Consider the following 23,663-nt stretch of genomic DNA (forward strand, 5'->3'; position numbering starts at 1 on the left):
ATGGCTGTCTGGGTGACCTATTCTAAACCTTGCTCCCCTCTCCTCCTTTTCAGTAAGTTCACTTAATCGCGCATTCACTGCAAAGTAAAGAAAGGTTTTAAAGTACATTTACCTTGTAAAAATATCAAATCTTCTTTAGAAATGAGCACTGGTGAATTATGAATGAAGGCATGCAGTGCTGAAAGTCCCTGCTTATACATTTTTAAGTGTAGCCTTTCACTTCTGATAATGCTTTAAAAAACCCACTGGACTGGAGCTTACAGTCTATCGCGAAGACCAGCCGTATCGTCACCACCGCGCTCCCCGCTCCGAGGAGCTCCCAGCTGCTCTGGTCGTGCCGTCTCCCCTGCAGCCCGGAGGAGAGGCCAGCAGGGCTGAGCAAGGCCACGTCAAAGGGCAGGAGAGGAGGAATTCACTGTAAGTAGCAATTATACACCGGGAAGGGAAATGTAAAGATTAAAAAATAAATTAAAAAAAACCCAAAACCCAAAAACCAACAGCACAAAAATTCACACAGACGGATTTCCAGCACCAGAGCTCTTATCGTGACGCTTTGCGGGGCAGGGTGGGCGCTGGTGTGGCCGTGCCCAGCCCCACTAAGGGATGTCCACAGGCGTCTCTCCAGCTCCCCAGAGCCGGGCACCGCCGCAGGTTTGACGTCCCCATGCCCAGTGGTGGCACGGTGACCTGTTGGAGGGGTGCTGGGGGACACGCGTTCCCTCGGAGGACAGGGTGAGCTGCTGCAATGTGTGGGAAGGATCCTTTCGGTGCGGTTCGGAGCCCAGGGCGAGGTTGTGCCAACACAGCTGCGTGGACCCAGGCGGTGGCTGGGTCGGTGCCAGCGCTGGAGGTCCTCAAATACTCACGGGTGCTGAGTGGCCTAAAAAATGTCTCAGGGCTCTGCTTTGCAAACATTCTTATTTTCTTCTGCAGAGTAAGAGACCTACCAAGTTTGAGATAAGACGCCACTGAATTTAAGTTAGGTGGAGAAAGGGGGAGAAGAGAACCCCCGGCTTGTCCTTCCCTCTCACGCACTGGCTCTGCCGGCCCTTGTCCAGAGACAATTCTCATTACTTCGGAGTTAAAGGCCAGGAGGGAACCTTAGACCTGATCTCAACCTGATCTTCCGTACGTCAGCGTTTCGCCAGTATCCCCGGCCTGAGCCCAGGAATTATCTGACCGAAGCAGTTACCTGAAAGGCAGCTACAGGTGATTTGAAGCCACGAGGAAGTGTGACGTGCTTCACTTGCCAGCTTCTCCTGACGCCCTCCACTTAGCGTGGGCGCCTTCTCTCCAGTCTGAGCGTCTCACTTTGCTCTGCCCTTCTTCACCATATTATATATATCCTGCAGTCGCGTTCCCTTGCAGCCTTCCCTTCAGCTAAGCTCTTTCCCTTCGGCAGCACCAGTCTCTTCCGAGCTCCCATCAGCACTCCCAAACCCTCCAACACCTGAACAGCCGTCACTGGCACCACGGGTGCTTGAGCAGAACCAAAATGACCTTCTCCCACCTACCTACTCTCCGGTCCAGCAATCAGACCACATCTAGGCAAATATCAACTTTATAACTTAGACCTTATCTAGAAAATCCGTTTTCTATTTGTTTAGCATTAATTATAGTCATGTCCATGCATTTTACCTTCATAGGATTCACTATCCACCTCTTGGTCCCCATGACGTCCCACCAGCGGGAACGGCTGGCCCCATCCAAACGCCGATGTAGCAGTACCATCCTTCTAGTCCTGGATTTTACCACATTCAAGCTGCCCAAAAATGAATTCTCACGGGCAGGAGACTTCCTTGGCTGATTCTTCTGGGATGCTTAGTGGCGAGAATAATTAAGTCTGATTTTTTCATTAGCAGATGATGCCTAACATCGTCCCAGCTGGTGGACCAGGAGGTGCCAGCCAAGCTCATGTGAGAAGAGAGCTTCCCAAATCCAGAAGGGATCTGTTGGATACCTCTCCCTTTCCCATGGCTGTGTCAGCTTCAGTGTCTCCACCTAAGAGTAGGCCTGTGATGTTGCTAGGATATGTTTTTGCTTAAAACCAAACATCTTTTTTATTTTCCTTCCTGTTTGGGATTTTTGGATCTGTATCTCCCCCTCACAGTCATTTTCTGGACCAAATGAGCCCCAGTTTGTGTCGGCTGCTGCCCATTCCCACACACACTCTTCCTCAGGTGGGGTGTGCTGCTTTTTTCATTCTAGATGGAGCATTTGTTTCATCAGTGACTCAAAAGTGGGCTTTCACCTCAGATTGCTGCCTTCTGCCTCAAGTGGAGTTTTCACATTTTAAGAATTGGCAGGTTTTTACTCCCATTTTCTTTCCTCCTTTTTTTTCTTTTTTGAATCGGTTCCACTTGACAGCGATCCGCTTTGTGAAATATCTCCTTTGCAGCACGGCGTATACGTGGCTGGTTTTGTTTGCTAAAAATTTTTAGTCATCAACCTGGGGTTCTGAGCTCTAAATACCCACAACCATCCAACGAGGTCTCCTCCTCAGCTCCGCGATATTCCCCGGCCCGACCCCGAAAGCGCTGTGCATTCCCTGACACAGACGCCTGGGTTAAAAAAAAAAAAAAAAAAATTAAAAATCAAATAGAATGGTTTAGTTAGAACTTAATGTGCAAATAAATAGCTCAAGGTACAATACGGTACGGTGCACCGGGTTTTAGGAAATGTGTATATACCGTATTGGATCCGGCTCTCCTCCCAACACCGGAGGGAAGTGCCAGCAGCGCGCTGCTCCAGCTCCCCGTCGGTGGCAACGTGCCCCCCTGGAAACGCCATTAAGGAAAAAATCTCTGCCCAGAAAAAGGGAGAAACCCCGATCGCAGCGAATTCCAGCCCGCGCTCCAATGCGTTATCAGAGCGCGCCATCTAGAGGGCGGCGGCGGCATCGCCAGCTCCCAGCCGGGGGCACGGCGCGGCCGAGGCGGTTCTGCTCCCGCCCCGCGGGAAACGTTCCCGCCTCCCCCCTGCCCCCTCGCCGCCGCCGGGGGCTCCGCAGGAACCCGCGCTGTAGGCAAGATTTCCCTGGCTCTGGGCGAACTGCTGTGGAGGTGCCCAAAGCGAGGGGCTGCGTGTCCCGGGGGCGGGAAGCCTTCCAGAGCCGTAACCCGAGAGGGCGACGCTTCCCACCCCTTGGCACCGGGCTCTTCCTTCGAGCCGTTGTTATCGGGGTCGCTGGGAATCAGCCTTTCCACGGTACGACGTATACAGACCTCTCTCATTTCTTCTGCTTACATATTTATTTTTTTATTTTTTTTTTTAAACGCATATCCTCCCCCTCTCTGCATGAAAGCCGACTGCGATCGCGCACGGCTGTAGCCGGGCAGACCACCACCTGGAGCCAGCGGTTGCACGTGGGCTCTTACTAAATTCACATTAAGCTTGAGAGCGACCTCTTATTCAGCCGGGCAAATATTTCCTGGCTTGCTTTGTGACAACTGACTGATCAAACCATTAATCAGTTTCTTATTAGGTTATTAGCACATACTACTGTATTAATCGATGCACTGTTCAGAGGAGGGTGAATGTTTTTGCCAGGGTACGTAGTGATTCATGAAATCTTAGCTAGCGCTGGTCAGCCATGAAGCAAACCCCACTCTTAAACACCGTGACAGCTGGAGAATGTTTATCTTTCAAAGAGGAAAAAATCCGTTCCCAGTCCGTGGACCACTTTGCTAGAAAGGCGGGCATCTAGTGGGAGAGTGGGAAAATAATTCTCTTATTGACTTGTTGCGTTACCAGCCGATGGCCGTCGGGTGCTGCGCAGCTGGGGGAGCACTGGGACGCTGCTGCCAATGGCAGGGGATGACTCAGGGAGCGGAGGCGCTTGGCAGAGCCACCGATTTCTGCCTCCAAAGCGCAGGTCCACGTGATGTCTCAGACATCCGGCAAGAGATGAGTCCAGGCTCAGCCTTCCCATCGGATAATAAATAAATCATTAATGAAATTAATTAAGTAAAAATCCTGGACTACTACAAAATTGTTTGAAATAAGCCTAGAGACTGAGGCAAGAAACTGGCTGATGTACAAATATCTGCACATAGACAACGTCTCCGCGTTATTTCTAATGCGACCAGCCCAACGGCAAGAGGTTGGGCACGTAGGAAGAAAATGTACAACCTACAGGGCCAGAACAGTGAGGGCCGCCCCCATTTTGCAGTTTAATGACTTTTAGCATCACGCTCACCTTTGCAGGACCTTGACCCTCCTCCTCTCCCCGGGGAGCACAGCACAGAAGCCGAGTTAAGTCTTTAAATGTGTTTTGCACAAAAAGTCCTTGCCGCTTGGCTCTCCGGGGGAGAAAAGGCGTGAATATGGACCATGAAGTTTTTGAGGCAGCTGTGCTTGGAAATGGTCTCTCTAATGGTTTAGGGCGTAATGAAACCAAGCAGGCAGCGTCGGGGGGCTTTCCCTCCAAGGGATTAAGGGGGGTTTGACCCCGAGCAGTGAACAGCAGCTGACCCCGAAGGAATATACGGCGTGGGAGCCCCCACTCCTGCTCTCCCTGCCATGCCCGGTGCTCTCCCCTTACTCACACTTGGATGAGGCTGTTGGGGTCCCCCCGACAAGCGCGGGTGACAGAGCTGGCAGGGAGGCAGAGGGCAGTGGCACTGCCGCAGCGGTGCTTCCCCACCAGGTCCCCGTGTCCTGCCAGATCCCGGTGCTCCACCGGCAGCATCCTGATGCCGTGGGCTGGGATACAGCCAAACCCTTTCAGGGGACATTACCGTGGTGACAACCTGCTCCCGCATCGCAATACTGCCAGTTTCTGAATGCACTTTGATAGCACAACTTGAAGTCAAATTGCTGTTGATAACCTCGTGTAACACAGGTCTTACAATGATTTCATGTGAAATAACCCTTGAACGGCTAATCCTTCATAAATGTCACATCTCGCCTTCTGCAGGACCTGTGGATTGCCTTTCCCGTTGCAGATGGAGGCCAGCAGGAGCTGCTTCTTGTGAAGCTGCCGGATCCGTCCCCGTGAGCCCTCGTTCCTGTTCCAACATGTCACCGTTTCCCCCCCATCACTTCTCCCGTCACGGCACAGCTCATGCCATCGAGCACCTTTGCACAGGAGAGCCGACGCCAGCGCCAGGTGACGGGATGAGAAGGCTTTTCAGACGGGTACTCTTACGCGAAGGTGTTGTCCTTCCCTTAGACGCCCCAAGGACACTCAGAGGTTTCCCCACCCACCCCTCATCTGGTCACAAAATACATCGACGAGCTGCGAGACGGATGCATTTGTAGGACTGGGATTGCTCAGTTTTACCCTGTCCTAAGGAAAACTGGGGACATCCCTTGAAATCTGTGAATGGTTGCTCTCCTTGACTTCCAAATAAAGATTAAGCTCTAAATTGCCCAAATCAGATACGAATGCATCGGGGTTGGAGCCAGGCGACAAGCTCCAGACCCAGACTCCAGCAACCAAAAATAACCTTGGGAAACAATCTCCTAAACTCCAAGTTTTAATCAAGAACATGTCCATCCCCACCCATATTCCAGGGGAATGGATCTAAATACATCTCTGGCTCTCTACTTGATGCTGTTCAACCCCGTATCAAACAAACATAAATTGTTGCGATGCCTTTTTTTAGAAGTTTTCCCCACAAAAGCTAGCAAGGGATGCAGAGACCCTTAACCACAAAAAGGCTGAGATGAATTCTGCGTGCTCCAAATTTAGAGATATTTGGATCCAAGATTTCTATTGCGTTCTGCTTCAAAATGCAAGTAAGAGTTCATGGTTCAGACAGCCCTTCCATGATCCTCTCATCCCGGTGTCTGATTTTAACTTATTAAATAAAACAAACGGAAAGAAGTGTTCTCTGCCCAAGCTCAGTTACTGCAGAATAATTCCAAAGCACATTGTATGACCCACAAAACTCCCATGCTCCAGTTTCCTCGGCTGCCAGCAGACATCTCCGCAGGCTGTGCCAGAACAGGATTCCCTGCTTATTTTAAGGGATAATTCGGCTGCTTCGCATCCCGCTTCCTAGAAATCCTACTTCCACCCCAACGTCCTTTGTCAATACCGACGCATCTCTCCACACCTCAGCCATTTGAGAGGTTGTTTCTGTTCGTAGGCTGCATCTGCAGTACGAATCGCCTTCAGCAGCGCAGGGCGCGATGGCAGGTAAGAGGCTGCTCCAAGCCTTTCCCAATTATGCTGAATAAACCCCAGCAGGAGCCACCGGGCCCGGCTAAGCCAGCAAAGCGCCGTGCCTGCTGTCCTGCAGTCGCACACCGCGCTGGAAAAGGCGGCTCGCACCCGGGGCTGCTTCTGCGGCTCATTCTGGCACGTGCCGGGTGTTGCTCGGCTGGGTTAACGCTGGGGACATGAAGCAAAATACCCAGGACTGCCTCGTATTGTCGCTTCCTTTCAGATCGATGCTGTGTGTAGGGCAGTAGCAGTACGTGATCTGGAGGGTCAGCACACTCCATGGTAGTCTCAGAGAATTTAAAATTCCTTTTTGTGATTGCGCTTATCTTTTTTTCCAAATTGACTTGTATTGAAGGAACAAAAAGCAAAAATACCCCAATTTGCCAAGACTCCGAGGCAGCTATAAAGGAAGAAGAGTTGAAATGATCCCTGCGTCTCACCTCCACCCACTGACCGCCCCTCCACGGGCCAGTCTACAGATGGTAACACTGAGGCTCCTACTCGAGACTGTCGTTAACAGCAGGATCCGCAGTTAAATATAGATGCATCCCTTGTTGTTTCCGGGGTCACATCACTGCCTTTGTCACCACCCACACTCCTCCTCCTCCTCCCGTCACCCCAGCAGCTGCCGACTGACCCGGGCCCTTTGCTGGTGGCTCCGTTTCACGAGGAGGAGGTTGGCTGCTGGGGTGGCCTTGCAGTCCTGGCTGGGGACGGGGGTGCGGGCACCAGCCCAGCCCTGCTGCCCGCGAAGCTTCACGCCGCAAAATACCCCATATAACACCATTTTCACCGCGCGGCTGGGCTGCGGCTCCGAGGAGAGGGGTTGTGCTGTGTGCACTTTGGGGACTGTTCACCACCGTCGGAGCAGATGGGCACATAGACAGTCGGATTTAGGAATATCTTTTGCATGGTAAAAGCGCTGACTTTGCTCCCCTGTGATATCCGAGATCCTATTTGTTAGCTTTTGAGCACACGGCCAAAACCAGAGTCCCTCAATCCTTCGAGTTTCATAGATTGCTGTTTGCCTAGAAATTCACACCAGCCGTTACGTACGTGTAAGTCATCTTCTCTGATTTCCCCAAAAGTGTTTATCCAGAGCTCAAGAATTAGGACCCATATTTCTAAATTCTAAAGTCCTGAGAATTATTCATAGGAATTAACGAACAACTCGGTAAATAAGGAATATACTAAAGAAAAATAAACTGCTCTCACGAATACTCATCAACCGAGGTGTACCTGTAAGGAACCACCCCTGTGCCCGCACACAGCCTGACGGGCTGCTGCAGAAATAGCTTAGACGGTAAATACACGGGCTTCGGCTCTCAAATACAGAAATCTTAACCCTTAATCAAAATATGCAGCTTACTGAAAACTCACCTATATCAATCTGAAAGCACCGTGCACCAGACAAGCGGGAAGAAGCTGAACTTCCATTAAAATCCTCAGCTTCCGAAAGGTTTCACTGTGCTAAATTCCGCTGTCTGAAGGAGAGCAGCTACACGCTGAGCATGAGGAAAGAGAGAAACTTTTAGCACTACAATTTGGCTTTAGACACTTTAAAAGACACCCCAAAGACATTTCAAACAGCAACGCTGGTGAAGAAAATAATCCGAGGTCAAAACTTAATGGGAGGAAGCAGAGAAAAAGCTGGTTTATATTTTTATATAGGTTCTCTTTATCACACTTACCCAGTTCAAACAGAAAACAGGGCTCCACAAACAGAGACGCAGCGAAGCTCCCAGCCTTCCTAAAGAGCGGAACCGAGGACCTGCATTACACTACAGACACGTCCACCTGAAACTGCTAATGGTGAGCCTGCGCTTCAGGTGGCAGAGATCAAAGCTAATTCCCCTTCAGACTCTGCTGCGTGCATCGGGAAGCCTCTCCCGAGATGAAAAGGATGGAAAAGCAAGAAGGGAGTTTGCTCAGAAATCTCAAAATACGACGTTAGCTGACCCTCCTCTGCTGAGTTGCTTTCATGTGATAGATAGCCAAATACTTGAAGGATGATAAATGATGAGCTGCGAGTGATTATTCTAATTCAGAGGAAGAGAAGAAGGCTTACGTCTGGCATTGAGGAAAATGTCATCAGATGTCCCTGACACATTAACCATCAAGCGTTTATCCTGGAATGAAGTCAAGTAGTTTAACCGGCGTTATCAAAACATGACATTTTTTTTCAGAATGACAAAAAGCCTCGACAATAGAACTCGCTTACTGGGAGAAATACATCAAGTCAGATCTATGAGTTAGGAGCAGGGCGTTGTGGGAAAAAGAAATCATACTGGTAATGGCGAAATATTATTACCATTTGGTAACTAAGAGGCAGGAAACATCTTACAAAGCGCGATCCTGTTTTAAAGGTGGGTGTTGCGGAAAGCTGGAATATCCTAGGAGGTTAACGCAGCCACAAGTTGCACCTTATGGAGAAATCAGAAAGGAATCAGTAGATGGAGGACCTGCAGAGACCAATCCTGCAGCTCGGTTGGGGAGGAGCAGGGGGTCTCTGCCTACCATCCTCTTCCTCACTTCACTTAGAGCCCAGTTCCCAGTTGTCCTGCCCGTTTGATCCGCGCTGTTTTGAGATTGTTCATGCAGCTCCCAGAAAACTTCTGCGTGGGTGAGTTATGAGTAAGTGAACTGGAATGAATTATTACTTTCAAATGAAAATAAAATCAGCAAAACATAACAGTGCTGCCTCTCCCTATCCCTCTGCTCCCCTGAGGCGCAGGATTTGTGGTGCTCAAGGTGCACCAATCTTCGTACCACAGAGCGAGCCCTCAGCTGCTCAGCCTGCCTGCGCCCACCGCTGTGGGTCCTGCATTCACGCAGTCCCTGGAGGTGTCACGGCTTCTAACGGTGACCGTCGCTGGTGGCTGGAGACGCCATCGGCATAGACAAGCTGTGCGTGTGCTCCTGCAGCTCGGAGCCCACCCCCTCGTCCACCAAGAAGCCAGTGACCTGCATCGCCATGGGGTGATCCCCTTTGCCCTTACGGGACCACTTGTGTGGGGTCAGCCCGGGCAAAGCTTGCTTGCACGTTGTATTTGCTTGCCTTGCAATTGTCCATTTTGCCATATCAGATAGTAAAAAGTCCCCGACTCGCTGACTGTGAGCTGTGTGCGAGGCAGACGGGAGAGACAGGTTTGGATTTGCTGGGCCGTGCATCTGTCGAGTGCTTGTGTGCCCCCCCCCCAAAAGTCCCTTAAACCGAGACACGTGTGGTTAGAGAGCAGACACAGCACGACAGACACCAGCCAGGTCCTCCAGCCCCCGCGTAGCTACCAAACTCCTAAATACTGCAGTTTGGGACTGGGTAAAATGAGGCCGCTCCGTCGTTTGGATTTACGGCGGTAGGAGAGCCACGTTGCCTGTGGGATATTTGATAGGCGTCTCTGAGGCCTGTTGGTGCCACAATAGTAGACCTTAGCTCGGCTGGGAGTTCGCTTCTCTCCTTCGGCGCTGCTCCTCCACGCCTGGCTGACTGTTGTCCTTTCTCCTCTGGAATAATTATGATGGCTGAAAATAAATGTGTGGGACAACTCCTGCCAGTTTCCACAATTTAACAGCACATGGGCATTTGTGTGAAAGTGTGAGCCAGGATGTTTGTGTTCATTCTCTTAATTCTCTCGACAAAATGGTTTTATAAATAATCAGGCCTTAATTGTGTGATTCCAGTTAATGCAGAGGGAGTTAATTAACATCTGGAACAAGTTTCCTGGCCTGAGCTATTAGCTGTGTCTGGTGCAGAATGCAAACAATGTATGAAGTGAGGCCTATAGCCAAATGATTTTGTACATAGCTGAAATGAGAAATGACCAAAGATGGATGAGGTACGGCAGCTGTGCCAGGATAATGGCCGATTTTGGTAAACAAGTGTGGACTGAGTCAAGGCACGGTTGTTGTGCTGGTCCAAGGGGTGCCACTATGTGGCAAAGAACAGACATCACGTCTCGATTTATCCCCTCTTCAAACCCTCTGGCTCTTCCTACTTGTCTCCAAAAGCCTCGCGGATCAGTGATTCCGGACACTTTCACAGCTGGGGGAGGAACAATCCCACCAACACAAAGGCCAGGTCTCCTGTGCAACCTTGTGCATCCCTGCTGTGTTTCATCCCATCTGTTTGCGAAGTCAAAGAGGAGGATTTAATTTTGTGCCACTGAGAAGGAGAAAAATACCGAATCACGAGCAGGCAAACTCTGAACCTCCGCCCCATGCATCTGTGCCAAACAGAGAAACTGGGATGTGGCTTTTTACCTGCCGGCGTCCCGCCTGCAGAAAGGTGCTGGGCAAACCAAGGACAGAACGCAAAATTTTGGATATCCTTTTTGTCCAACCTAAACTGATTTTTTTTTTTTAATTCTTTGCAAAGCTTTTTAATTGTCTTTCCAGCATTTTTAGTTTTAAGTAGAAAAATGAGTAAAAAAAAAAATAATCAAGAATTTTGCTTAATAAATGTCTAAAAGCTAGAGACCTGCCCGTGTTCTCCCTCCACTGTCTTTGAAGCCACGACCCCATGGGAGCGAAGGAGAAATAATATATCGTAGTGCTGAGTCGTGTGATATTACTCACAGTCAACCCTCAAACGGCCCTAGGGCTTCACAGGAGTGTGGAAAGCCCTCAGCTTGGCCGCCTGGAATTTCTGACAAAACCATTTTTTTGACCGATAGTCATGTCCCAGGAGGAGGTAGGAGAAATGGCTTTTCACCCTGAAAACCTTTCTTTTCCTATTTATCACTACCAAAACACACCGAGCATCTCTAGACATGGATTTTCACATATGCCTTGTGAATCTCCGTATCTTGCTAGGGCAGGGATAATATATCTGAGCTAGTTTCTGTAGTTGCTCTCTTATTACCACCTCTAATGTGATGAATTGTTATTGAAGGTTTCTTATTCACGTTCCTGTTTCGGTACAAACCCGTTCTGTGTTTTATGCATGAGTTCTACACTACTGCAGCTAGAAGGCATGCAGATGAGGAATGCCTCTCCAAACAACCCCCTTGCTAGGAACTATAAACAATTCTCACTAAGCTGCAGCAGAAAACCACAAATTGTGGTGCAAATTGTATTTCTGTGAAGTTCTATGTATGAACACATAAGAAAAGCGGAAGGGAAAGCAATTCAACGGGTGGCCATGGGTGAAGCAGAGAGCAGTTTCGGATGAAATGGAGGTGGAGAGTGTAGCAAGACTCATCGCTTTCATAGAAATGAGGGTCCCTGAGTCGAATGTCAGAAGGTCTCTTATACGGGTATCAGGTGCCATCGCAGCCAAGCACCCAGCCAGGTCTGGGGAACTCTCCTTCTCCTTCTCTCATACCAGAGCAACTGGGAGAGTGATTGCCACCACCTTGATTTCCCCACCTTCTTCTTTGTTTGCCAAAGCTACAGATCTTGTACTAAAAATAAAGTCGTTTACTGGCAGTATAGACTACTGTTGAGTGACCCAAAGCCTGCTGAAGGTCACCGCTTGTTTCCGCTGATTCAGACTGAAGGAGGGCAGGTTTAGATTGAATACAAGGAAGAAGTTCTTTATGATGAGGGTAGCGCGACACTGGAACACGTTGCTGTGAAATTGTGGCTGCCCCATCCCTGGAGGTGTTCAAGGCCAGGTTGGATGAGGCATTAAGCGACCTGGGCTGGTGGGAGGTGTCCCTGCCCAGGGCAAGGGACAGAATTTGGACTGCATGATCTTTACAAGGTCCCCTACAACCCAAACCATTCTATGATAAATGTAAAAGTTTTGGGATAAAGTCCTAAACTGCAACCAGCTCTGGCTCCCAAGTCAGTGAGAGAGCAGGAGAAGCCGTGCTGCTGGGAAACACCAGGGAGAGGACGGGGACGTCAGCGTGCAGTCCCACACACCGAGGTACCCGCCGTTGTTCTGAGGAGCTGTAATAATGAGTCACTCAGCCCTGTCTGGATTTATGGCTGGTCTGAATTTCATGCACGATTTTCATAATCTGTGTCATAATTACAAAAATTGCAAATAACTTTTTAATATCAATGTTAAAAAAGTAGGCAAATCTTTCACAGCATTTTTATGGCCTATTTACAATCTCAAATGAAATGGTTTACAACTCTGTGTTCTGAAAATATACAACGTAAGAAAACACTAGCCTGGCAAAATTATGCTTTTATGATAATGACAGGGATGAGTTATAGTTACTCTAGTTAAACTATAACGGCTGCACAGATGCTGGGAAAAAGCTATTGTACACCATGTTTTGCCACCGTAAGCGTGGCACCTGCTGGCTCCACCACGGTACGTGTAAGAGCATGTTAGCTTTGCTTTATGAATATTATTTTCAAGGATTATAATTGGACCATAAACATTCACTTGGGGATAAAATATCAGTGTGCAGGCTTTAAAAAATACCTGCTAGTTTTGCATATCTGGATTTCAGAAGCGAGTTTACGAGAGACAATATATCATTTGTTTCTGATCCTGTAGGACTCAAAACCGGCCTGCGTTCTCCTTATGGTCTGTATGAATTTCTAGCAGGTGATATTTATTTTAGTGATATTTACAGAGCCGGAAACTAAATCCTCCAGCCCACTGCTGGCTATCAGGAAATAATAATATTTATGCACAGATTACGTGTGACACAAGTGGCAGTGGCAGGCGTTTCCTACGCGTCACGCCAAGCCGCCCCTGCTCCCACCCGTGGTCCCGCTCGCCCCTGAGGTTTTGCTCAAGGACACCCGCGCTGGTTGTCATGACCCACCTCCTCTTGCTGGGTTTAGTCTCACAAACCAGCTGCTGAGGCGGGAATTGAATCTAAGTGTCACTTTCCACGGAAATGGGCGCGGAAGAGAGCGGCCACGAGCACAGAGAGCAGAGCTGGCCACCAGCCCGAACGCACGTGCTGGACACGGGCGAGCTGATTGCACTCCCCGCTGCAGGAAAATACAGGAACCGAGGGAAATCACCTTGCCAAAACTATGCCGCTACAATCATCTGCTCTAATTCCCGTTACAGAAAACTTTACCTATTATATACTGTCAATAAATATGTAAAGATTTTGGTCAAAGTCTATTGTCTGCCTTCCTTAGCAAGGCAATTTTCATAGAGTATGAAGAACCGTAAAAAAGGCGCGAACAGATTGTGTAAAGTCTGAGTCCACTAACCCACTTCTGCTTTTTAAAAATTGTTATAAATCAGAAGGAAGACTCTTTGAATTACCACAATTTCAGTGAGGTAAAACACCTCCAAAGAGAGGAACCGCGGCTAAAAATCAAAGTGGACCTTTACTCGTGTCTCAAGGATCGTGGGTTTTAGCGAGGGAAAAATCTTCCCAAGTCTGTGGCCCAGCTTTGTCTTTACTTTTAACTTCCTCGGTGCAGCTGGACAGAGCGTGAGTGAAGATCAGGCATTATCTATTTCGCTCTCCGCCACCGATCCTGCTCTGTCTCCCTCAATACTAAAGCCCTGGTAACGCCGTAGGCAGCAGTAGCCGACCCTTCCCGTTAAGACCTCCTCTGCCGTGGGTGCCTCACGCACATGCCTACTGATGGATTTTAGAGCGGAGACGATGTTTTATTTTGGGTGTCTGCTCTGGCTCCATATTCCCAAGAAAACACCTCTTGTATCTATTTTTTGTTTTGTGCCACGTATTCCCCCTGCTCCCTGCTATAATGTATTGCTATATTCCACCGAAAAAGCTTCCAAATGTCCATCTTTGTCAAAACTCTAGGAGCCACTTAAGCGTCACTTTAAAGGGCTCTTTATCACTCAGAGGAATTTTCCCCTAATTGTATCCTTTAACTCCAAAAGGGGTTTGGGGACACGCTTTGTATGAAAGATGCCGTAGAAAACAGAAGTTGCACTGCTAGTGGTTCTGCTTTTGTGTTTCCATGCAGGTATCTCCCTGCACACCAATTTGCTTTCTCTTCTCCAATGCCCGTTTCCTCCTGGGGCTAGCTCCCGGGACAGAGCTGTCTTCAAATAATTTAATTATCATGTGGCATACACCTTTTCAGTCCCCCCTGAAATGGCGCGCGATGCCTTTGGTTTGCATCACTTGTTGGAAAACACTCCAAAGCATTGAAAAACTATTAAATTGTTACAGTATTGGATGCCAACACACAGGGCTATTAGTCTAATTCATCCTTCAGATCAAAGCCCACACAGGCAGCTCTCCTGCCTACAGCTATTTTCCTTTTACTTTCCTGCTTGACAGTAGTCCCTCATATCCCTCTGTTCTACTTTCTTTGAACGTACACATTTTCCTTTAGTCATGGAAATATAATTTATGTCTATTATACCGTATTATAGATTGCAGATCAGGACAAGCGTGCATTACTGCCTGGAACGTCTGTTTATTGTACGTCGGGTTTCTAAAAATAAATAAATAAGAAAGCCACCCGGCTTCGCTGGGGAGAGAAAAATAAGAAGGGGGAGGACTCGGGGGCTGGGGGGAGCCGCGCTCTGTTCTCGAAGTTTAATTTCCAAGCAGAGACCTTGCCGCATGATTTATTAACATCACGCTGTTTGCTTTTGTCACGTTGTGGATGTGGCGGGGGAAGCGTTGGCCCCTCTCCAGCCCGGACCACCCAGCGAGGCAGCGCGGCTACCGGCGGCGCACACCCCGCTCCACGGCTTCACCCCCAGTTCTCCTCCTCCCTCCGTCCCCGGCTCCCCCACCCCGTCCGAGCCAAGAGGAATAACAACAATAACACCACCAACACCCCCCTCCCCCCCCAAAGAAAAAATAATATCCTAACAGACGGGCTGTCTGGGATGCGAGAATTGCAAAACCAGTCCCCACCCCATCACGGCGAGGGTGTGCGGGGAGGAGAGGGAGCGTGAGGAGGGGGCAGAGAGGATCGAGACAGACAGAGGGGAGGGAAGAAGGGAGGAGGGAGTCCAAGCGCTGAGGAACATCACTCCATCTCTCTCTCACTCCACAGGAGCTGAGCAAGGAGCAGGACGATGTTTGACAACACGCAGTACCCCTATAACTGCTTCAATTACGATGGGGACGATTATCCTACCTGTAGTTCTGACGAAGAGAAAAAATTCACCAGACCGGCGTACAGGTAAGATGAAGTTTTTCCAAGTCCCCCCATCCCTGGGGAGGCGGCAGAGCTCTGGGCTGGCGGGATGACAGCTCTCGGGGAGCGGGGCACCTCTCCCAGGTGTGCCCACTGCGGCAGGCAGGTCCCCCCCCCCCCCGCCGCGTCGTTTGAAGAGTTCGGGATTTGTTCCCTCCCGTGCCGGGTCACAGCAACTCTGGCGTGCTGTTGAGCCACCAGGTCTCAGATGGTCTCCTCCGACCTCCAGGAGCCCCGGGAGACGTGGAATTAAATGTGCAGCGTGCCGATGGGCGAGGGGGATGCAGACGGTCCCGGGGTGGTGGGAGACGTGCGGTGTAGGTGTTCTCAGGGGCAACTAAGGTCCTCTCCACGAGCAGGCAGTGACAGTGACAGCGCCTCTGACCCTGGTCTGTCTCACTGCAGCCTTCCAGCTCAGGGAAACTTTCCTGGTGGGGTTCGAGAGGTGGGTGATGGTTCTGTAACCCTGGATCTAAGCCCTCTGCCGGGACAAGCAGCCGGGTCGGGGCTCCTTTGCCTGGACCTAACGCCCCCGAGGGGCCCCGGGGCTCGGGGTTGTGCCTGGGACGTCTCGGGTCAGGGCACAGATCCACCGGCAGAACTTTTGGAAGCAGGGTACAGGCACACGTGTACCCATGTGGTCCTAAAAACCGAGTATGTGAGTAAAGCGGCGGTGTAACAGCAAGTTTTCCTTTTTTCAGCTACATTGCCTTAATTGCAATGGCCATCCAGCAAAGTCCTTCAAATAAAGTCACCCTCTCTGGCATTTATGACTTTATAATGAAGAAATTTCCTTACTACAGATCAAATCAAAGAGCCTGGCAGAACTCCATCCGACATAACTTATCGCTTAACAGTTGTTTTGTAAAGGTAAGATCAGTAACTGTATATTTACATACAGACTGTGCATGGCTAAAAAAATGTATGCAGGAATAATGTCATCACAGGAAAGAAGGGAAACAAACAGCTGAGCTGGGAATCACTTAAAATCTCTCTGAGTTGTCAATTACAGAGATAAAGAGTGTCTCCTTGTGTGATGCGTGCTAATAGATAGCAAATCGAAGAGGATGGAGTTTACATCCTATTCGTATAATGAAAGAGAATAGGCTTAAAAGTCTTGTCATATGTGTTTACACCATTCCTGAATGTAAATGAATGCAGATGTGAAGCAGCAGCATCTGTAACACATACAAATACTGAACTGCCTTTAAATAAATGCAGGTTCCCAGAACAGAAGGGAATGAGAAGGGGAAAGGAAACTACTGGAGCTTTGCAACGGGATGCGAATCCATGCTGGATCTCTTTGAAAATGGGAATTACAGGCGAAGGCGGAGGAGGAGGAACGTGAAAAGGGAACATAAGGAGCAGAGACCAAGCAGAGGGAAAAGTCCTTCATCCCCCGATCTGCCTTCTGTGGACTCTGCTTTGAACATTTCCTCTTCTGAAAGTAAACACGAAAGAATCGAGTCGGGCCCGAGACTACTGGAGCCTCGTGGGTTTGCTCCGAGCAGCATGACCCCCAGGCAGAGCCTGAGCAATTCCTCCTTAGCAAAATCGGATTCCGAAATCAAATTCAGCATCGATTACATCCTTTCAGCCCCCGACCCTTTGCCTGTCCTGAGATCTCAGTATAATGTGCAAGAAAATAAATATCACCTACTGGAGGCTCAGCAAATTAATCTCCAGTTCTGGACAATGTGATGGTATTTGGTGGTGGTGCCGAAGCCCGAGTCGCAGCGTGTTCAGCAGCCTCACGCCACCGACACCAGCCGCCTGCCTCCCCCATTCCTCCCCACGCAGCCCCTGGAAAGGGTTACCCACACTCCGGCTCATTCCCTGCCGGTACCCAAAGAACTGTGCCAAGATTGAAGCGTAAATAACAGTTACCAATATCGGTTTTCACTACACTGAACTTCATGAAATTCTAGCTCTGTTTGCTGAACTGTCGTGGACATCGTTTAACACCACAAGGAATTTCCTCTCTCAAGCAGAATCCGACAGAAAAGAGACTTACTTATCACCCCTTGCTTTGTTAAAGACAAAGTGAATTTGATTCCACTTTCACTGGTGGAAATTAGGATTAATTCCACTGAAGTATATAGGTCAGAACTTCAGCTGATCTAAAGCAGTGTAATTCTGTCGATTTACACTGGCTGAGAATGTAAGGGGGGGGGGGGGCTTTGTTTTCTTAAAAGGAATCACAGAAAATCACTGTCTTCCCTTATTTTTTATTTTAACATCATATTTCAAACAGTTTTGCAGCTTTAATTCATCATTAATTAGAAAACATAGTTGTTAATAAGCGTTTAAAGTATATTTTTGTTGCTATTCGGGGCAGAGTTGTTTAAACTGTTGAAGTGAAGCCGTATTCAAAATAACGCCAAGAAAGCTAATTGCAGGGCTGCTGAACTCGGGGAGACTTCGGTGGGAAACGTGACAGAGGCGTAGGGCTTCTCCTGCCTTGGCTTTACACAAAAACCCCCAACTTCTCCCCTTGTGCTACCATAAAGCTCCCTGAGATGCTGCAGGGAAGCCCCTGAACGTATTTCGTTCAGCAAGCGTGAGGGCAGACCGGGCTTTGCAGGAAGCTGGATCCAGTGTTGACCAAAGCTAAAATTCCAGCTCCCGGCTTTGAGACAAGTTGTATGTTCCTGTTCAATAGATCTTTACTGATCCTTCTTGCAAGCAATTACCAAAGTGATACTTGATACGATTGCAGCAAAGCTGCTGAGGTTTATCATTTCCAGGCAGCGATGTTACACCATGAGCCCCGTTTCTGTAGAAAGCCTTTTCATTTCGTCACCATTTCCGTGGTATTCCAGAACGGAACCTGACGGACAATGATGAACTGTAACCAGCATTTAAGAACTTGCTTTTACACAACTCGTTCAGGATGAATTGCTTCCCAGCACCTAACGGCAGCATTAGAAAAGACTCCGCAAAGCCTTGGGTTCGGCTTGGCAGCTACAATCTTCGCCTCGTGCGGATGAAAGGAAGACAGACAAGGATCCTGGTGGTTTTAAGCAATTATATACAGAGAGATAAAATTATCTTTGCAACATGAACTAAAGGTAAATGAAGGTATACGAGATAAGACTAAGCAAAATTGTGCTAGAGGTATTGCTCAGGCATGACTTGAATTTTTATGCAGAAGCTTTGACATTTCACTAAGTTATTTTACGTTGTGTCTAATATATACTGTACATTTATACTATATATTCTTATATAATGTTATTGAGAAAGGGAGCAATATCACTGCACTTATATGTTGTAAAACTGCATGATGTATGTTTTCGCGATGCTGAAACTCCTGCCATATGCTTAAAATTTACCATCAGTGGTATTTCACACTGATTGGTAATAAATGCTCATTTTTTGGAAAACTATAAAACTTGCTATCTTCGGGCATTTCCACAGCATGCAAAACTCGGCGCTTCTTCTTCAGAAAAGACAAAAATGGAAAATCCCCTCAGTTACATCGCTGCATGTCTTCCAAACTTTGAAGGTATGATTTCTTGTGACCGGATTCTGCCTTCAAACGGGAGCTTTCTGTGAATCCGTGGTTACTCTGGGCAACAATCTGAAAGCAAAATTTGGCTCATTAGACCTGATTCATCTGCTGTTTACATTGACGTCAGAAAAACCTCTGGGGTCACTGGGCAGATGGATTCTCATTTGAAGAGGGACGAGAATTTGCTCCTTTAGTATTTATGGTAGTACATAGATGTGGGAAGGGCATGTCCCCATTTAGTCCTTCGATGTGTGCATGCGCTCCCTGGTGGGTTGGGATGTGTGCCCCTCCAGCGTCCTGCCTGCATTTATATATTCATGCTTTATACGCGGATTCTTTTCGTGATTGTTTTAAACATGGCAATGCTGCTGTTAGGCTGATAGCTATTGTCCCCATCTGCAGTATATTTGAAATATATATATATTTTGCCGTGAAATGTGCGAATATGATTCTTACTGTGTGTTCTTCGTTAATGCTGTTAGCAAAAAGGTAACTCAGTGACAGCAAAAGTTCCTCCTAAGGAACCCCTTACCCGGGTGACCACGGCGGGCTGCCGAGACCAGCGGAGATACAGTTATGGCTACTAAGCGATATAGGATTAATGTATTAGGAAAGGCAGAAATACACCCAGGTGGATTTACAGCAGAGATCCCAAACCATTTTCAGTGAGAGGAATTAATATTCACAAATAGCCATGTCCTTTGCTCACAGTAAAGTGCCTGCTGGGAGAGACTGTCATACTTGAGCTTTCCTACCATATAATCAAAGAAATTTGTGTACAAATAGGTGTTAACATTTGTTTTGCAAAGGATATCAATCATATTTCAAAAAATGAAGGGACATATTTCAATTTACCCAGTATATTATATTCTGACGACTCCAGAAAGGTTTCCAGCACTTAAAGTGAATGGCATTTAATATAGAACAACATAACAGGGGTGAGGGCTAGACGTGACCTTATTCAAATGTCGTAGCCATTACAAAGCCATTCCCAATGTAATTATAATTAAATACTTTATGCCTTTCTTGCAAATCCTCTGATCGATCATTGATATTAACATTAATATTGTATTACCCCCGAGCAAATGTCTCCCACACAAGTGTTATGGATCACCAGGTTTCCATTAACAAAGTTGTGAGCTATTGCCGTATGCTGGTCGTGGATAAATTTACGTAAATTACCTTTTCTCGGGGAAGGGGGGAAAAAGTCTGTGTTTTTTTCCTTTTATCCCTGCACTTTGAGTCAGGAGCTATTTCTTCAGCTCCATCACAGCCTGTCAGCCGCTCACATAGAGCCGTAAGGAAAGAAAAAAGGAGAATCTCACAGGAACACCCTCTCTGCCCTGTGGTGAAGCAGGTGAGTGTTCTCCCGACGTGGCTGGTTTGGTCCCGGGTGGAAGGCTGAGCTGAAGGCAGGGCAGGGCTCTGCGCCCACCGGCGCCACACCGGGCTGTGCACAGCACCCGAAGCCAGAAAAGGTACTGGTGTTCGGCTCAATTCCTCACCTCGAGGGTCTTCCTCACTGCGAGGTGACACCCAGAACCAGCCATGGGTTTCCCAACCCCAAAAGAGTTGCGTCCTTGGGGGCCTGACGCGGCCCGTCCAGCGGCCAGGGGACAGCGAGCCTTTTGTCCTCTCCTGTTAGCGCCATAAATACCTTTGCAAAGGAAAGATGAAAGGTTTCTTTCTGGGGAGAAGCTAGACCCGGCCTCGCCGAGGGACCCTGGGGTGCTTTGTTTGTTTATCCTTTTAAAGGAAGGCTTCCCGTGATAAAGCAAAGATTTGGATGGAGCTACGCCAGGTTATTCTGCAGCGATTTTACGTCTAATGATTTAATTTCTTCGGGTTTTGCCATTGGTGTCGCAGGAGTGGGTTTTGCACAGCAAGACGGTGCTCTGCCTCTGATAACACCCGATGCAGGCCAGTGGCTGACCTCACCACGGGAACCCTCCCTCAGCAGAACCCCCTCCTCATTATGGGAGCGTTAATGCGAATCAGGATAGACGAAAACAAACCTTTTCTTTGTCAGTAAAGCCAAGTTCCCCTGTTTTTCTGCCAATCAGATAGATCTTATTACTTGAGACCCATTAACTACCCATCTAAACAGAAGCTGCGTTCAAGGAGCATTTGGAGGTCAGCCCACACTGGGGAGCTGACTCTGCCCACCCCTTTGCTTTCTTGTGCTCCATCTTGTTGCTTGGGCTGCCAGAACCTTCCTCAACCACACGGCAGGTTGGTCCTGCTGCCTTGCAGAGCAATCTGCATGCTCCCTTGAAGCAAAATCGAGATTTTTGCACCATTTTCTGGTCACAGGGGGTTTTCCTTTTGGGTAGCAATTGCCTGTTCCAGTCCAAATCTTATGTGTCCTCTCCACTCTCTACTGATAGAGGGGACACAGCGGGAGGAGAAGGGGGTCGGAGGGACAAACCTTGGGGAAAAAGCTCTGCTACACGTCTTCTAGTAGTAGAGAGCTGGTTGGGACTCTGTGAATGGGTCCTTGGGCCCCTGGGGCTGTGCATCAAGTCTCTGTACTGTACATCGAGGGCGACATCTCCCCAGCGTCCCACCACACTCAAGCTCTGTAGGAAGTGGGAACCTAGCCCACATGCCCCTAAGCAATCAGGTCCTTAGTCTTCGCCTCTGGCAGCATTAACACAAATCCCTGTCCGTGATCAGCACTTCAGATCCCAAACCCAAGAGGTGGAAATCCTGCGCTGCTCATTCCATCTGGCCTCTCCCCTCTCGGGCTCCTCCGGGGCGTGTTCTCCTCCCAGCTGTGGGGGTGTAAATCCTTGCAAATCCATTAACTTTGGTACAATTGCTTTTGGAATTGAAATAGCACGTGTGAAACTGAACTCCACGTATTATACCCAACGCCTCTACTCACACAGTCTGCCAAACGGGGCCAGCAACTCATCTCCTAGGTAGCATTCTCACAGCAACAAAAGGTCCCGCCTTTCCATTTTGCCTCGGCATCCAGCTTCTAATTGCTTTCTCCAGAACGTGGGTACCATATGCACTGCAATGCACAAAGAACCTAGTACATACCCTCTGTCTCTGTTTTACTGGGAGTGTCTTTCTTATGGCACTTAGGGTCATGAAATTAAAGACCAGGGTAGGTCCAAGTCCTATGGAACTTGCACTGGAATTTTTTTACCCAGAGAGCTAACATAAAATAACAAAGTAAGTTGTGCTCCCTCCCACCCTAGCTACAACGGTTGGAGGCAAATCCAACTGTGAGAATTTTGCCTGAGAAAGAACTGCCGGATTTCTCCCACTGTGAAATCCAGCTGTTAATTCAAACAGAAGGGATGGACCTGACCAGATAGGCCAACTGGCTTGTTTCCATCCTGAAGTCCATTGTGTTCCACAAGTTCCTAAATTTATGGTCATGAAGGTCTTCCAAGCCCTGTAACGAAGTATGGCATGCAATGTTTTTGTTATGGAATGTGCGCTGCAAAGGAAAAACAAGGTTTGAATTTATCTTTCAAATGAAGATCCTGGAATCCCTCAGGATAAACAGGCTAAATTAGGAATCAAAACACACCATGTTTCTCACCATAACTATGAAACTGAAAATAAGCACTTGCAGAGTACCATCAGAGAAGAAAAGTAGAAGTTGCAGTGAGCCCCACTAGCTCTCTTTTTGTCACGAGCCTTTCCCTGTGTGTTCATTGTCACTTCACAGCAGGGGTCGGCAGCGTGCAGCAACGGGAACAACCTTTCATCTTTTGGGGGTTGTCGTTCAGCTGGAGTATTTCAGAAAAAAGTTTTGCACTTCAAGATTGAGCTGTCGTTCTCCATCATCAGCGTTTACCTTGGGCACATACTGTCCTGTCTTGCTCTGGGCAGGTTGGAGATAAGGTACCAAAATGCTCTTTGACTCGTCAGCCTGGATGGCGCAGCTCAGCGCAGCTTTCTTGTTGCTACGGCTCCAAAAAATAATTGTTCTGCACAAAAGCGGCTCCCTATTAGGTCTTTGTTGAAGACATGATGAAGACTTAATAGGCTTGCAAGTTTGTTCAACTTTCATACTGATATCAGTGGCTCTAGTTAAAAAAATTAGACATCCTGAAATTTGCAGAGTTACAACAATGCTACTCTTTCCCTGGGTCATTAAAACCTTTTGCTAGCACTAGCACTTGGCCTTACAGCCCCATGCGCACGATTCTGACTGTCCCCCAGATGCTGCAGTTTCCATAGCTGCTAATGGTGAAACACTGCCACGTTTTCTTTTGTCTGGGAGAAATTTCGGATAGAATCAACTTCCCTCTAGAGCCCAAAGGCTCCGCTGACCATTAGCCATCTGTCCCAAGCAAGATCTGCTCTAGCTGAAAATCCTTTTTGAGGTTTCATGCCACATATATTTATTCCTACGTCAAAATTGCTCCCTGTCTTCCCCTCTTTGCCCGGAGGCGTTACACTGTGCTAATATTGACTGCAGCCAGCCTCCCCGGCTGCCATCCTCTCCTTCCAGCATGGCCTCTCTGAGGGTGGGGAAAAGAACCAGCTCTTTCCATAAAAGTGGATGAAATGTGGAAAATAACAGGTGCAATGAGCTGCGTTTTGTGATTAATCCTTTTCCGAGGCTGAGGGCTCTATGAGCAATTACCAAGCCCTGGGAGGCATTTCAGTACGAATCAGCCCATAACATTGTTCTGCGTTGGAGCATCTGGGACCGGCTCCATGGGTTGAATCCTGACTCTCATGAAATGAATGGGAGCTTTGCCATTGTGTTCAAGGGACCAAAACTTCATCTTCTGTTGCCAGGACCAGAGATTAATCAGATTAAAGGCCATGTGGACCGCAGAGAAAATTAAATACCTTCTAGCAGTTATTTGGTGTCTTCTCGAGACAAAATAGCAGCTTGTTTCCACAGGTTTCTTTGGCTCTGTCTTTCAGCCAGACAAAATACTTCCT

At 48.2% G+C, this 23,663-nt stretch overlaps 1 protein-coding gene and 1 long non-coding RNA gene across 2 annotated transcripts; one reads left to right on the forward strand and one right to left on the reverse strand.

The window, feature by feature from the left end:
- Nucleotides 1–1,724: 1,724 nt before the first annotated feature.
- Nucleotides 1,725–7,915, reverse strand: LOC141747619 (uncharacterized). Its single transcript, XR_012588775.1, has 3 exons — nt 7,864–7,915; nt 7,553–7,677; nt 1,725–3,923 (listed from the first exon to the last, which is right to left on the reverse strand). It is a non-coding gene; the product is annotated as an uncharacterized LOC141747619 (long non-coding RNA).
- Nucleotides 7,916–15,040: 7,125 nt separating this feature from the next.
- FOXL3 (forkhead box L3) lies at nt 15,041–19,131 on the forward strand. The gene is made up of 3 exons (XM_074597621.1): nt 15,041–15,217; nt 15,934–16,102; nt 16,454–19,131. Exons 1-3 carry the CDS (start codon nt 15,111–15,113, stop codon nt 16,931–16,933), a joined length of 756 nt encoding a protein of 251 aa, XP_074453722.1. The 5' UTR covers nt 15,041–15,110; the 3' UTR covers nt 16,934–19,131.
- Nucleotides 19,132–23,663: the final 4,532 nt, after the last annotated feature.

The sequence above is a fragment of the Larus michahellis genome, chromosome 8, assembly GCF_964199755.1.
Source record: "Larus michahellis chromosome 8, bLarMic1.1, whole genome shotgun sequence".
Classification (NCBI taxonomy): domain Eukaryota; kingdom Metazoa; phylum Chordata; class Aves; order Charadriiformes; family Laridae; genus Larus; species Larus michahellis.